The following is a 16,661-nucleotide window of genomic DNA, read 5'->3' as shown; positions in this document are numbered from 1 at the left end:
CAGAGAACCCACATATATTGATGAAATACCTGAAACATATCCACAGTATGTGGACAAAAACCCCGTGTGTCATTTGTTGTGGAAGCTGAATGTATTATTATGCTCTCTGGTGGAAGTCGGTACGGACAAGCTATCCCCTTCTAGCAGTTTTTAATACCCCTAATCGACTTTACATGTAAGCTTATATATGTTATATAGGGCCTCCAGTTATCGCGATACTTTAAAATTTACTGTTACAAATATAGTAGCAATAAAGCTGTTCCCTTTTTAAATTGCCCCTTCCCTTGTATATCCCATTTCCAGACGGAGGCGAATAATATAGGACATATGGTCGTTCTTTTGTATAACAGAAATACCTATTCCCATTACTCTCAACAGGTATACAATTACAGAAAACCTCGCAGACTGTAATGATGCCTTAAAGAGAAGTTTTGTTATCTTTGCTCTTGATAATCGTTCACCATCCTATATACATGTAGTTTTCTAGGCTCAGACAACCGTGACGGAGAGATAATCTGATCACCCAACCCTCACGGACTCCTACTATCATATAAGCAGGAAAGAATTCTATTCGCCTTCAGATTTTCTCTACTGTGTCAATTTCTCAATGTCGAATATCATATAGTTACTTGTATCCGTACTTGTATCCGTACATAATGCGTCACTTTGCATTATGTTATGTATTAGGCCCTCTTGACAAAGTTAGATAGGGAACTGATCGTCATATATCTGACAAAGCTCCTGACTTCTGATATCCTTGGGCAATCGGCTTTGACCATATCAAAACTCCCTCTGGTAAACCATTGCCCATGTCCTGGTGCCTAACTAACGTCCTGACCTCTGACTTGTACCACTGGACAACTGTGACCACACCACAACGCCCTCAGTAAACCATTGCCCTTTTCCTCATGTCCTGATTTCTGACTTGTACCCGCGGACAACTGACTGTGACCACACCACAACGCCCTCAGTAAACCATTGCCCTTTTCCTGGTGTCCTGACTTCTGACTTGTACCCGCGGACAACTGAATGTGACCACACCACAACATCCTCAGTAAACCATTGCCCTTTTCCTCATGTCCTGATTTCTGAGTTGTAGCCGCGGACAACTGACTGTAACCACACCACAACGCCCTCAGTAAACCATTGCCCTTTTCCTCATGTCCTGACTTCTGAGTTGTACCCGCGGACAACTGACTGTGACCACACCACAACGCCCTCAGTAAACCATTGCCCTTTTCCTCATGTCCTGATTTCTGACTTGTACCCGCGGACAACTGACCGTGACCACACCACAACATCCTCAGTAAACCATTGCCCTTTTCCTCATGTCCTGATTTCTGACTTGTACCCGCGGACAACTGACTGTGACCACACCACAACGCCCTCAGTAAACCATTGCCCTTTTCCTCATGTCCTGACTTCTGACTTGTACCCGCGGACAACTGACCGTGACCACACCACAACGCCTTTAGTAAACCATTGCCCTTTTCCTCATGTCCTGACTTCTAACGTATCAGCGGACAGTTGACTGTGACCACACCACAACGCCCTCAGTAAACCATTGCCCTTTTCCTCATGTCCTGATTTCTGACTTGTACCCGCGGACAACTGACCGTGACCACACCACAACATCCTCAGTAAACCATTGCCCTTTTCCTCATGTCCTGATTTCTGATTTGTACCCGCGGACAACTGAATGTGACCACACCACAACACCCTCAGTAAACCATTGCCCTTTTCCTGGTGTCCTGACTTCTGACTTGTACCCACGGACAACTGACTGTGACCACACCACAACGCCCTCGGTAAACCATTGCCCTTTTCCTCATGTCCTGATTTCTGAGTTGTAGCCACGGACAACTGACTGTGACCACACCACAACGCCCTCAGTAAACCATTGCCCTTTTCCTCATGTCCTGACTTCTGACTTGTACCCGCGGACAACTGACTGTGACCACACCACAACGCCCTCAGTAAACCATTGCCCTTTTCCTCATGTCCTGATTTCTGACTTGTACCCGCGGACAACCGACTGTGACCACACCACAACGCCCTCAGTAAACCATTGCCCTTTCCCTCATGTCCTGACATCTGACTTGTACTTGTACCTGCGGACAACTGGTACAACTAACGTACAGCTAACGTACTAGCGGACAGTTGACTGTGACCACACCACAACGCACTCAGGTAACCATTGCCCTTTTCCTGGTGTCCTGACTTCTGACTTGTAACCGCGGACAACTGACTGTGACCACACCACAACGCCCTCAGTAAACCATTGCCCTTTTCCTGATGTCCTGACTTCTGACGTACCAGCGGAAAGTTGACTGCAATCAGATCAGGACGCGACTAGGGAAACATTTTCCTTGTCCAAGCCCAGTTTCATGAAACCCACTCAGTGTTCAGTAGCCCTTAGCCAACTACGCTTTATATTAGGGCTTAGCTAAGTGAACCTCCCCTGGTGCCTATCTAACCTCCTGACTTCTGATTTTTACAATTGTAAACAACTGACTGCGGCGAAACCAGAATGGTACATTAAATCAATAAATCACAGTCTAATGACAGCGTACATTGTTTCATGTACGACTGTTGTGATATATTTTTTGTAAGTTGTTCACTTTCACCGTAACGAGCAGAAATATCCATAAAGAATCTATTAAAAGTTGCTGGTTATACATCCTGTATGATACATAACTTGACTCCCTCTTTTCCTCATCAAGTTGAGAAAACTAGAGATTTAGTTTTACAACAGTGAACTAAACATCGTGACGAAGCTCAAGAACTATCACCGCCTGATTCGTCAGTGATGACAGATATCAAATGTTGTGATCACCGCCAGATTCGTCAATGATGACAGATATTAAATGTTGTGATCACCGCCAGATTCGTCAATGATGACAGATATCAAATGTTGTGATCACCGCCTGATTCGTCAATGATGACAGATGAGAATGATGACAGATACCAAATGCTGTGGAATTTTAATCCATATTTCATAGTTATATTGATCTCTAAGCTTCACTGGATGGGCGACCGAATTCTGGCAACCTGATACACAGACAATCCTTGCCATTGTCGTTCTTTGTTAATTTCAGTATAACTTGATTTCAAAGCTATGCAAAAACCGCGTCAGGTATAAAATCTAAAGAGCAAGAAAGACATAAGAATAAAAAACTTTAGAAGGTCGATAAGTTAGAATGTGTAGGCCTTAGATCTGTGCGTGATTACCAGAACACATCACTGTTTCCATAGCTGTTAAACCATCGTGTATGATTGGAACAGAACTCATTCAAGTAGCTAAGCGTGCATGTATATACAAACTCGTCTTATATGGATTGTTTATTTTTAGGGCTTCAAGTAATTCAGGCTGTTGAAATCGTTAGGATTATCATTATTATTCTGGCGAATTTTGTGATAAAATTTGTGCAAAAATGATACATTCCTGACACCTCAGTATGTTTTAGGAAAGGATCAAAAGTTGTGCTTTTTAGCCTGTGGAAATATTTGGTTGCTTGACATATTGGATGTTGTGCTAAACCTAAAAAAATCTTTTTCTCCAGAATGGCTGATGCGATTGAGCTGAAATTTAAATTGCAGTTGTGTAAAACCTAGCCACATTTAGGATGAGATTGCGTACTTTCTCCGTTCAAAATTGTTCAAGCTTGCTAATGGGTGAGACATCATGTAACCAAAAACTTCGTTTTTTGCTAGTAATTTCCACACTTCCACAGATGATAGTCCTGGGCGAATAATCCTATTTGATGCAGTTTTGGACACTGATTCCCAAAATTTCATTTTGCAAAACCGGAAGTGACGCCATCAAAACCCGCAGTTGGTATAACTTTTGCACTAATGAAGCCAGCGACGCAATCTTGAGGCCTAACATCATCTCCAGGCAAGGAGACAAATTTTGCATAACCGGGCGTGACGTCAGCAAACCGAAAGTAGTACATGCCAAAAAAATCGCCATTGTTTACATTTTTCTAAATTGAAAACCGTCTACAGCTAAACAGGCCCAACAGAAATGCGTGAAACTTAAATATGTGGTATACCCTGAGATGGACTTTGACGAGTAAAAAGTTGGGTGACCTGAGTCACGTTGAAATGAATTGAAAACATTTGACTGCCATTATCTCCACAACCCAATGTTTAAAATTTAGCACACATAAAAAGTGTTCCCTGGAGGCTATATGAACAGAAAAAGGATGCAATATCTATGCAAATTAAATTTTAGCTGATACATATAAAATGACGTCATGTGGAAACGAACAATTTGAGGATCCTTGACATGTTACCTGACTTAGTTTGGCGTCCTGATCACGAATCTGGTCTTAATTCTGGTCTTAATGATATATATTTTGTCGCAAATTGGGATCAGAACACAAAAAAGCGCAATTTCCCCGGGTCCCCAGGTATTCAGGTCACGTGACAGCAAACTGTCACAGCTGTAAAGCTCCAAGTCGCTGTGTATAAAGTGCTATACATGTACTGTATGTATGGTGACAATCTTTGACCTGTGTCAAAAAACAAAGGGCATGCACGCTTTCAAATGTCCAAATGCAAACTTGCCACATTTGACACATTTTATATGTGTATGCTATATAGTGTAATAAAATGTGTAAACGAAAACGAAGAGTATACCCTTTCTAATCAAGTTGGTTATATGTCAATGTATAAAGGCACAATTCAGATACCCGTAAGTGACGCCCCATAGGCTGGAAATAGCGGCTTGAACCCCGACATCGCTGCTTAAGCAGCTGTATATAAAATTGTTTTCTGTAATCCTTTGATAAAATATTTAATAATTCAGACTTTTTGTACATGTTCTCATTGACAGAAAACTTTGAAAATTTAGGTTTGCATACAATGTTCTATTGTCGCATTTCTGTATGTAGTAAATTTTACTCCACAAAACATAACACGAGGTTATGCTGCACACAGAGACAGATCACAGATACAGCATGAGTGCATGTAATCATCCATTCTGCTACCTTTCAAGCCGAATAACTCATAACTCAAACTCAGACTATACATGCGCTCATTCATCACCCGAGTATTTGTGCACATGTCAATACCGTCAAAATTAAGGACAGTTTTTCTATGTTAATGGTTTATTGAGGCCGTAAATGTCAGGTGAAAGACGTGGTGTCCGATTGTTACACATCTGACGCCCCGCCCGACCTTTTGCGGATATCGTCAAATACACAATCCAGTGTTAAGCACAGTGTATATAAATGGACCCCTGACAATATTTTGACAGTGTTTGTGCTTCTCGCTCTGTTCGGAGTTACGACGCAATGGGAGACGGAAAAGTCACGCTGAACGGCCTGTATACCGTGGCTAACAACGGACAGACTGGTGAACTTAAGAACAATGCGGTAAACAATCTTAGTGGTCAGATACAACGACGTAATAATACACTAATGTTAAGTAGGCTATTCGCTCAGCATACCAGTGAAGTTATTCATTTCCATTAGATGGAGTGGGTGAAGTTCGATTTTCTTTGTAGAAAGTAACTTGTTTTACCTGTCAAAATGTTTTTTCTTTCATCTTCGATGCTTGTGGTTTATCATCACTGTGTAGGTAAACTGTTGATGGACAATCTTCGTCGTTTGGGTTTTACTAGGCCTATCCTGAAAAAATTCCGGAAACGAAAAGTTCTTCGTCCCAGCTATCTGATGATGAGACATCTGTCACCATCGAGGACAAGCCGACTCTGGAAGACGAGGATCCGTGGGCACTTCCGGAACTCGAGGACAACGGCCAGAAATTCTCAGGTAAGACAAATGGGAGAGCATTAAGGGACGAGAGCCTGAAATACATCGTAAACTGTCCGGGGAAAGACAACGGGATTGAAGTGGTAAGCCTTTGGCACTTTTGTTTTTTATTATTTCAGATAATCCCGAAAATATACTAGAAGCTCTTGTATGTAATAACATATTGTCACTTTTACTTCAACACATCATTTGAAAATACTAGTATATCGTTTGAACTGAATATGTCGTTTATTTCGCATTGTCAGTAGAGTGTCACTCAGTATATCAGTTTTGATTCAGTGGACCAATTTAAATCAATTTTGACCTTAATGCATGTTTTCAATTGCGTTGCCAGTGTAATGTAGGTATATATCACTTATATTTCATTACATCATTCGAAACAAACTGAACTTAGTTCTTATTTTAGTTCGGATATTAGTTCGGATCATTAATATACTATTAATATTAATATACTGTATTGTCATTGTATATTTGTGTGTAGATTTATGGTGAAACAATGGGTACATCTTGGTCTTGGTTTATTTCTCTTTAGAATTGGATCGCAACGGAAAGATAAAGTACGTGTTAATCCTAATCGGGAAGATAATCCTCCTAATCGCCTTCCTCTACCTGTTCATCTGCTCCCTGGACTTCCTTAGCTCCTCTTTCCGTCTGGTCGGAGGTAAGCTCAGTATTGAGGTGTCATTCTACACCAGTGACCTCTACAATATACCATAATTAACAGCAAGACATTTCTACCTAATTTTTACTGTGTAAGTTAGGCTACTACTGTTTAAACACTTTGATAAAACTTATAATAAACCCAATAGCTGAGGTATATTGACAAGTGGTCGTATTTCACCGGTTCCGTATGACCATATGACAACTGTCAAACTGTCATCACTTGTCCGGTGTTACTCTCCATGCAGTAGCCCTTTACATTAATCCTAATCCCGAAGATAATCCTCGTCATCAATATCACCTACCTGTTAATCTGCTCCACAAACTCCAGTTTTTCTTTACATCTGGTCAGTGGCACGCTTAGGTCATCACTGATGACAGAGTACAGTGTTCAGATAATTTCTGTGAATGTAGTTAGCCACCTGTATATGAATGTTGGTTTAGACAGTTAAATCAGCTGCGATCTTTTATGCCCAGAATAACGTTGAATACACCACGTTGAGTCGCAAATTTGAATTCACAAAGTATGCATGGTTAAGGCTGAGGCATGACTGTCCTGATTTCTCTGTCAGGGAGACTGGCGGGAGAGGCCCTGGGGCAGAGCGAACTGATGCAGAACCCGATCGCGGGGCTGATGATCGGGATCCTGGCCACAGTCCTTGTGCAGAGTTCCTCTACCTCCACGTCCATCACCGTCTCCATGGTAGCCTCGGGAAGTAAGTCAGGGTTATAGCGACTCTCTAATCTTTGCATAGGTATACATAACAAGTGCTGCAAACTCATTACAAAGGCAATTGTAGTGTGTTTACAAATATTGCTCTGCTAATACGATATATGCTGTGTATTTATATTAATGACTTAATATTTAATTAAGTCAATGGCTGACAAATGTTTCAGAGGACGTTAAACCCCAAACATACATACATACATACATACATACATACATACATACATGCATGCATACATACATACATACATACATACATACATACATACATACATATATGCATGCATACATACATACATACATACATACATACATACATACATACATACATACATACATACATACATACATACATACATACATATATACATACATACATACATACATACATACATACATACATACATACATACATACATACATACATACATACATACATACATACATACACGAACACACGCACACATACATACATACATACACGCACAGACGCACACATACATACACGCACACATACACACACACACACACACACACACACACACACACACACACACACACACACACACACACACACACACACACAGAGGCATACACACATACTTGATGATCAAACTACACGATTGTCTCTAGCTGTTGATGTACACAATAACCCACCATAAGCAGATTTTTACCGTCGAATGACAGCTTTTGTTCTTACAGTGTAGAGCTTGTATTTGACATGTCTTATTGCCAAACCTGGCCCTAACTGAATTGATAAATTTATATGTAGCTTTTCTAAAGCAGGGATGCAAGAAATTTTGTACGTTGATATCGGGCACCTATCTACCGTTGGAAAGCTCTAGGCTGTAGTTTCCTGAAGCAATAAGACAGTAGCAAGGAACATAGCTCTGTGACACCGTAGTTTGACATGAGGTGTAGTCTCCCCTGGTTTGTCCAGCTGGTAGTAGAAGAGGATTTTGAGTTGTAACAAGAACCAGTTGTTACCTGGAATGTTAGGGATGCGAGTTGTGTAATAGTAGTGCAATTTATGTATGTGTAGTATAAATAACACCGATAATATTTTGGTTTTGGTTTAACTGCATTCATCCTGACAGTTTCGTTATAAATTTATTTGTGATTACTTCATTACAAGTTACAAGTCCAGTAAGCCTAGTATACGACATTTGTCTAGTCCAGTACTACCAGTATACGACATGTTTGGTTTACTAATTTACATGTAGAACAACCTGTATACGACATGTTTAGTTTACCAATCAAGTACTACCGGTCTTACACCGGCAGTAGGCCTACTGGCTTAGAAAACATGTCGTATACCGGTAGTAGTGATTTAGAAATCCAAACATTCTATACCGGTAGTACTACATGTACATTAGAAAATTGAACATGTCACACGTTGGGTTTTCTAATCCAGTACTGTACCGGTATACATTTCCTGTTGTATGACATGTTTGGTTTTCAAATTCAGTGCTAGGTGTATGATCTGATTATTTTTGTAATCCAACACTGTCGGGATACAGTACTTTTGGTTTTCTAATCAAATACTTGCCGTTGGTGACAATTTTTACAGTATTCTAATCCATCACTACTGTTGATGTTTGTTTCTAAGTCCTGCCAGTCAAGCTGGCAATACCGATCGTGATGGGAGCTAACGTGGGCACGGCCATCACAGGGATCATCGTGGCTATGGCGCAGTCCGGCGACAGGAACCAGTTCCGGCGGGCATTCGGCGCAGCGTCCGTTCATAACATGGCGGCCTGGCTGACCGTCCTGGTCATACTCCCCATAGAGGTCACCACAGATTACCTGTTCCACTTGTCCACTGTCATCGTGTCCACCATAGATTTAGGCGGAGAAGCTGATAATGTAGAGTTTTTGAAGGTTATCACCAAACCTTTCACGGAACTCATTATCAAGGTAACCGTACAACGTGAAAGGTTTTGAGAACTCAAATGTGGCCCTTGTGACACTCACCGACAAATATACAGACGAAATTCGGGCACAAGTAATGTGCTTATCTGTATTAAATGCTTGACCAATGGTAGATACCTTTAATTGTTTCTGGCATTTTTAAGCTCAGCCGAGTAGATACTGTACGTGTCTACTTATCTGGTACTTTTGCAAAATCACTTACAGTCTTCGCCATTGTGACATGCCTATGTCGTCCTGAACACAGTTCCTTGGAGATTTTGTCAGTATTACTCCCTAATATCTTAAAAACGAAAACTTTTTTACAGGTTCTAACTCTAATGGAACTGTCTATTTTTTCAGATAGACTCTGATGTCATTAAGGAGATAGCCGAAGACGCTGCCGACGGCACCAATAAGGCGGAGGGTAAGAGCCTGATCAAACACTGGTGTGAGACGTACAAAATGGAGGCCAATGTAACAGAGACATACCGACAGAAGTGGACAAGTAAGATCATTAATGACCTTGTCATAACATTACTGTCCTTTTGTTATGTACCCGTCTGCCTAACTAAGAAAAAAACTATCGGTTCCATCCTGCAATGGACACATGACAAACCATTTCAAATGCAAGCAACTGTACAAAACCTGTCGTATTGAGCGCTCTAGGAATCCTTTCGTCCTTAGGTGTAGCAAAACACTTTGTTGGTATAGCGTCGCGATCTCAGGGACATATGCCAAATCCAATGTAGTCACAAAAGAATGTGTTAAACTTAGAGCCATGCTGTGTAAGAAATACCTATGTACCATGGGTGTTTAAGTGTTGGGACTGATATCTAATCCCGCTGTCCCAAATCCCAAATCTGGTCCATGCCAAAAATATCATATTAGTTCATATTGTCATCCACTTTATAGAAGGCATTCACTGTACTATTTGTAGGTCTCAAACATGCCAGCACTGGAAAAAATGACCGAAATGGAACCTTCGATTACCGCAACTAGTACGCTAACACTAATCTTAAGGAGTAAACTGTCAATCAAACCAATTTTGTCCTTTTGTCCAGATATATCGTCTTGCACGGAGATAGCGTTGCCATTAACATGTACGCAGGATGGGGGTGACTTCATCATAGAGTGGAATGAGACACGACCAGGTTACATCACTGTGCCGGTCACCAAATGTGAGTTTATGTTCTTTATTCTGTGTTCAAAGTGTCACCAAATGTGAGTGTTTGTAGCCAGTTTATCCCGTCGCCAAATGTGAGCCTGTACTTATCACCACAGTAAATCTGAATTTCTGTTAATCGCGTCCCTAAATTTAATTTCTGTTTTCTGTTGTTAACAATTGTTAATTTCCGTTGTCATTTTAACGCCTGTTGTATTTATCCCTTCTAATGTCTGAGGAATAAAAATATATGGCTGTTACAAGATCAGAGTGAAGTGTCAGTGGAAGCACAGTTCACAAGGAAAATTTTCTGTGTGTAGATATTGTTCTGAATTTAGAAATTTGGTAACGACATTGGTTTGTCTTTTAATAAGTTAAGATTACACGTCTTTTTTTTAAGCAATATTTTATTGGAATCAGTGAAAAGGAATTACGAATAGGTTTTGATGGTGTATTATTTCTCATCGTTTATTTCAATAAAGAACGCTGCAGTTGTATGTAGACTTGTGCCATAAGCCGAACAGAGAAAAAGCACCATTCCGGAAATGTTACTCCATCATATAAGTCTGCTGTGTATGAATGAGGGTTACATAACAGTGCTGTGTGTTCACATCTTATTTCCCCAGCCCTATTCACCCTCTCCCCCCAACTGTATGTTACAACGTGATGTGTTTGTCCTTCCTCAGGTACCCATCTCTTCACGGACACGCCGCTCAGTGACATCATCGCCGGCGTCATCCTGCTCATTGTCTCCCTCGTCCTCCTTTGTGGCTGTCTCATTTTCATTGTTAAAATCCTTCATTCTCTGCTCAAAGGAAAGCTCGCCAAAATGCTGAAGAAGGTGGTCAACTCAGATTTTCCGGGTTGTTTCCGCCACCTGACAGGATATGCCGTGATTGTGTTTGCCGCCGGTTTGACGACGTTGCTCCAGAGCAGTTCAATCTTCATCTCCACCCTGACGCCGCTGGCCGGAATAGGGGTTGTCTCCATTGAGAGAATGTTACCGATGGCCTTCGGCTCTAAAATCGGTACAACCTTTACCAGTATGTTGGCGGCTTTAGCTTCAGACGCCGATGGTTTCAAACCCTCTTTTCAAGTCGCTCTCTGCCATTTGTTTTTCAACTTTTCAGGAATCGTGGTATTTTATATTGTACCGCCAATGAGAAAAATTCCTATTAAGCTTGCGATGATTCTGGGGGATACTACAGCCACGTATCGTTGGTTCGCTGTAGCTTTCGTCCTTATGACTTTCATATTATTGCCTCTGCTTGTATTCGCGCTAAGTCTGGCCGGCTGGTATGTGCTGGCAGGAATTGGCATTCCCTGTGTCATACTCTTAATAGCTGTTGTAATTATGAACATACTGCAAAACAAAGTTCCACATAAGCTCCCTAAAAAACTGCGCAACTGGGACTTCCTTCCGTTGTGGCTTCACTCCCTTGAACCGTACGATCGTATCTTCCGGAAATTGCCGAATAGATGCAGGCGAGGCTGGGGACAACCAAAAGTAGAACAGGAGATAGAAGTGGAACTACCAAATGCTGCCAAGACGAACGGAGTCCATGGTGTGAAAGAACAAGATACCAGCTTTGACAATAAAGCCTACGAAGGCACCGTTTTATAACTAAAAACATCGCTTGACATTTGTGTAGTGGGGGAATTCATTAGCGCGGTGTTCAGCAGTGATGATATAAAGATTGTTTAATAGTGAGGGATAGGAAGTCGGAGCCCAGGTATTTGACACCTGTAGCAGAAACGACCTGGTGGGCAAATTTGGACAATAAAGTGAAACCAGATTCTATCCAGAGTTCAGGAAGGTCAGCATTTTTTCTGTTTAGGCTATACGTCACTAACGTCATTGGCCGGAGTCCAATTAGTGACAACCGGATTCGAACCTGCGACCTCACTAGTCATTAGGCTGCTACGAGAGCGAAACTTTAGTTGAATGCGCCTGCTAGAGCTCCCAATTAATAGACGAGAATATAAAGTTTGGCACTATTGCCGAATCGCATATATGCTAATAAATATATACTCAACAGCACAAGATTTCAAGTCATATATCTCCTATGCAGTGTTCCGAAATACTTCCAAGATGTTGTGTAACGTAAATGTGTATAGGATCTTGTATGCTCCCTCTCTATGATATTTCCATGTGCAAGTATATGTATAATAAACTGTTATAGCGAACTTCACCATTTCATTTATCACAATTGTTATTACAGTACTTACAGTACACCTTCTATACATGATTGGATTCTATGCTTTGTAACAAACCGTTATCCTAACTGATTACATGGGATATCTATTGAGTCGTTAGATGTCATTTTCGCAGGCGCTTTCAACGACGACAAAGTATAACGACTCGGCTCTTCGTTCTGTTGTGACAATATCGTTATCTTTTAGACAATCTGTAGATAGCGTTTTCTACACTCAAAAAAAGCATCATTGCAGTACAGTTTAGGAGTACGATAAAAATAACTTTACTGGCAATTGCAGTACAAACTGTTCAGCATGTACTTGTCTCATTAGAGGTGGTTATTTAGCCCCACACCAGTCTCCAGGGTCCTTACACCCACAGTCTTCTATACCCATGATGTTCTCACATTGTGCTGCCTGCATGTGTTAAAGCCTTAATGCAAAGTCGCTCAGGCATAGAACACCAGATTTTGTGTTCTCTTTTCTTTGTCTGTGAACAAATTGTTAGTTGTCCTTCACTTTTGTATATTTATCTGTAGTTAATAAATTATTCTATTTGAGAAAATCTCTATGCCGTTCGATTGACTGAGTGATATTATATTATGATGCATACATTTTGTTGTTCTTACCAGTACCATTTCACAAATATAGAGTAAAATCATTCTTTATTACACGAGTTTTAGGAGTTTTAACTGATATGGCGACGATCAGGTTTCTGCATGGATAGAGGAAACCAGAGTGCCCTGTGTGAAACACTTGTAGTTGGCAGGAACCTGACAAGCCTCCTCACTTAAGGCACAGCCAAATGTAGTCTACATTTCATGTTCTAAGACTGAAAGCTATTTTGTTGAATAAGGTCAACCTAGCCTCAAGCCCAGAAAATTTTTTTTTGAGATATGCGATTAAGAAATGAAGCCCATGTCTGAAGGATCAACTGTACACACGTGTTGAAGGATCAAATGTACACACGTGTTGAAGGATCAACTATACACACGTGTTGAAGGATCAACTGTACACACGTGTTGAAGGCTCAACTGTACACACGTGTTGAAGGCTTGTCTTTGCTGAAGGATCAATTGTACACTCGTGTTGAAAGCTTGTCTTTGCTGTGTTAGTCAGGGATATTAGCTTAAGGATCAACTGTGCACACGTGTTGAAGGCTTGTCTTTGCTGAAGGATCAACTGTACGCACGTGTTGAAGGATCAATTGCACACACGTGTTGAAGGATCACCTGTACACACGTGTTGAAGGATCAACTGCACACACGTGTTACAGGCTTTTCTTTGCTGAAGGATCAACTGTACACACGTGTTGAAGGTTTGTCTTTGTTGTGTTAGTCAGGGATATTAGCTGAAGGACCAACTGTACACACGTTTTGAAGGCTTGTCTTTGCAGTGTTAGTCACATTCTGCTAAAGAAGTGTAATCTATGATTCAAAATTTAAGGTTATACAGAGTGAGGGATGCATCCTGGAGTTTGATCCGCGAACGGGTCAAAGCTGAGTGGTCAAAATGCTTTGCCTTTCAATAGCTATGTCACATCAGATGAAGATTCAATTAACTTTTCGGGCTGATTTTCGAGATCGGCAGTGATCTCGCTTGCCGAATATAAGCGCCATGTCCGACATTCATATACCATTCGTAGTCCGTAAAAGGCGTTCCAAGTCGATAATCGCAAGATCCATTTCCAAAACAACGTTTTAACACTAGCTCCCAAAGACAAAGGTATGTAAGAAATTATACCAATAAGAAATAAAGCCAGTAACACACAAGAGAGAAGCGGTCATCAGTTTTCAATGATGCCGGGCAGACAGTGGATATTCCAGGCATGAATTCCATATCAAAGTTCAAATTCGTAGTCCGTGAATGAGTTCCAGATCTAATAACAATTAAACAAGTATCTCAGTTGCGCTTTGATTGTAACTGTTCAAGAAAAACATCATGCTGATGTAATGAGCATGGCTACCTTTACGGCCCCTAGCCCCAGGTTAAGCGGTATTGGATACAGTTCGAAAATGATGAGCGTTACAGACCTTAACCGATCAGACTGTGATTCAAAAGTAACGGACGATTACGTCTTTCCCGTTAATATGTAATGATCTCGTACTACAAGAGGCGCGATCTATGATGTTACACATGACATGCTGGTCTGTATAAAAGCTGTCTACAAGATACACGGTTACATTCGGCAAGCAGCGCCATCTGGGTTGTTAAATACCATTTACGCGATAGATATGTACATGAGGTCTATGTGGGTGATCACAATGTAGATCGCCAGAGATTCTGAACTGTCTGTCCATACCTGCCAACGAGAGTGTTATACTCATTGTAAAATTTCAGAAACTTAGAATGAATGAATAGAAATTTAAAGAAACTTAGAATGAATGAATAGAAATTTAAAGAAACTTAGAATGAATGTTTGATAGAGTATCCTTGACACACTAGTTTTTGAACTAGCAACTCGTGACGCAGATTAAAGTCATCAAAATTTACGCAAGATCTGACAAATGCTACAAGGTGAGGTATATATACACCATATGCAGGGCTCTTTGGTATATTACTATCCAAAATAAGGATAATTTACAATATCAAAACTGAAATTATCCCTTTTGTCGTGAAGGCGGCGTGAAAGGAGACCTTGTTCGTCTTTGTACAGATGTAGATCCAAATGTTCCATCAGGACTATGGGTTGTCTCCTTTAAATCCAATTAAGGCGGATAGACCAACTGACTTACACCAGTATGACATATGCCACGTGTCGGAGAGTTCGCCACCATGCCTCGCCAAATGTCCATGGTGTACTTTCCACGGCTTTCTCCACCGTTAACTCTTGCCGCCGTATAGTAAGTGGTAATTGTCGAGTAATGCATTAAACAATAAATAAAGCATGCTCCTGATAAGACATATCTCAGTGTTTGACCTTACACTAATGTCCATAAATCGCCGTTAGTTATTGGTATGTGTCAGCATGAGTGTAGTATTTACCTCTTTGTTACCTAACTACCAGTCCCTTTCCACTTGATATAGGAGCAGTCATTTCACATGTATTTATTACCCTGCATATGTCATTCAAACCGCAAATGAACCATAAACGGTAGAAGAAGAACGAAAACTTGACGTAGGGTTTTGTCAGATATATATTTATTATACAATCCACAGCAATTGCTTTAAACACATTGTGATAATGTTCTGAAACTGACACAAATCAAAATGTCTACACTTTTACATCCCAAATTCTTCATAGACATATGAGAATTTGAATCCACTTTTCATTTTCTTGGTTTTGCTTACGTAGGCCATCACGTGGACACTCGCTAAATATATAGGCTAGAGCTGAGAGATCGCTGCATCAACTTTGTCCTTTCACCATTGAAGTCGAGTGTTCGAATCCAGCTTTTACCAACGCGATCGCAGACTCGAATGCAGTTACTAAGTTAAGCAACACGTCCAAGACATCAGACAACACGCCCCACACACGTCCAAGACATCAGACAACACGCCCCATACACGTCCAAGACATCAGACAACACGCCCCATACAATCACAATATTCTTTCCTCTGGTCTAATCAGTTGCTGGTTAATCCGTTTCGGACTAGCGCTAAGCCAGGGAAATACAAGACAAGAAATGTCTTATAAATGATACAACTATTTTCCATATATCATAAGTTATAAAAAAGGACTCTCACAACGGCTGTTAATTACACTGTTATGATCATTTGATTGAATTTTATTTTTAATTCTATGACCAGCTGTGGACACGGGGACGTCACAAAGGCAACAATGTCATCGCTACACCGTTAAAAGTATGGCCGTCTACTCCACCATATGAACAATGACTGACTCCCGCCTGGCTGTCCGAAGGTTGACGAAAAGTTTGGTCATCGCAAAGAGATTGCACTGTTCTCCTCAAAAGGTATCTCGTATAGTCCAATTTTAGGGTTCATCAAATGTCTGTTTCCAGGCATAAATTCGAACACCTGCCTCGAACCACTGGTCCGTTCGAGTAAAACCTGGTTCTCGCCGCACTCCATTGGTCCATAGCCAATTAGATCAAAGCTTCAACTGGTTCTAGCTGGCTTGATTTCGGCATGGAGGTTAGATATGTATCTGCTGAAGGACGGTGGTGTATTACCCACGCCCTCCGGTCTCCGCCACCTATAAGGCACTCAACTAACGTGAAGCTAATGCTTTGTGTCAGTAGGGCTTCAAACCGTGTCCCATTCA

General features: G+C 41.0%; 1 protein-coding gene across 1 annotated transcript; it reads left to right on the top strand.

Annotated features, from left to right (window-relative positions):
- Positions 1–5,300: 5,300 nt before the first annotated feature.
- Positions 5,301–12,847, top strand: LOC135465529 (sodium-dependent phosphate transport protein 2B-like). Its single transcript, XM_064742767.1, has 8 exons — positions 5,301–5,381; positions 5,630–5,780; positions 6,313–6,441; positions 7,013–7,156; positions 8,777–9,084; positions 9,439–9,583; positions 10,140–10,256; positions 10,927–12,847. Exons 1-8 carry the CDS (start codon positions 5,301–5,303, stop codon positions 11,862–11,864), a joined length of 2,013 nt encoding a protein of 670 aa, XP_064598837.1. The 3' UTR covers positions 11,865–12,847.
- The last annotated feature ends 3,814 nt before the right edge of the window (positions 12,848–16,661 follow it).

The sequence above is a fragment of the Liolophura sinensis genome, chromosome 5 (genome assembly GCF_032854445.1).
Source record: "Liolophura sinensis isolate JHLJ2023 chromosome 5, CUHK_Ljap_v2, whole genome shotgun sequence".
NCBI lineage: Eukaryota > Metazoa > Mollusca > Polyplacophora > Chitonida > Chitonidae > Liolophura > Liolophura sinensis.
The sequence above is the reverse complement of the archived record's forward strand: the minus strand, read 5'-3'. Positions and strand labels throughout refer to the sequence as shown.

Excerpts from the sequence above, each read along its gene's own strand:
- LOC135465529 (XM_064742767.1), top strand. The coding sequence starts at position 5,301 with ATGGGAGACGGAAAAGTCACGCTGAACGGCCTGTATACCGTGGCTAAC. Across the intron at positions 7,157-8,776 it reads CTCCATGGTAGCCTCGGGAA|TCCTGCCAGTCAAGCTGGCA; the intron begins GTAAGTCAGGGT and ends TTTGTTTCTAAG. Across the intron at positions 10,257-10,926 it reads CACTGTGCCGGTCACCAAAT|GTACCCATCTCTTCACGGAC; the intron begins GTGAGTTTATGT and ends GTCCTTCCTCAG.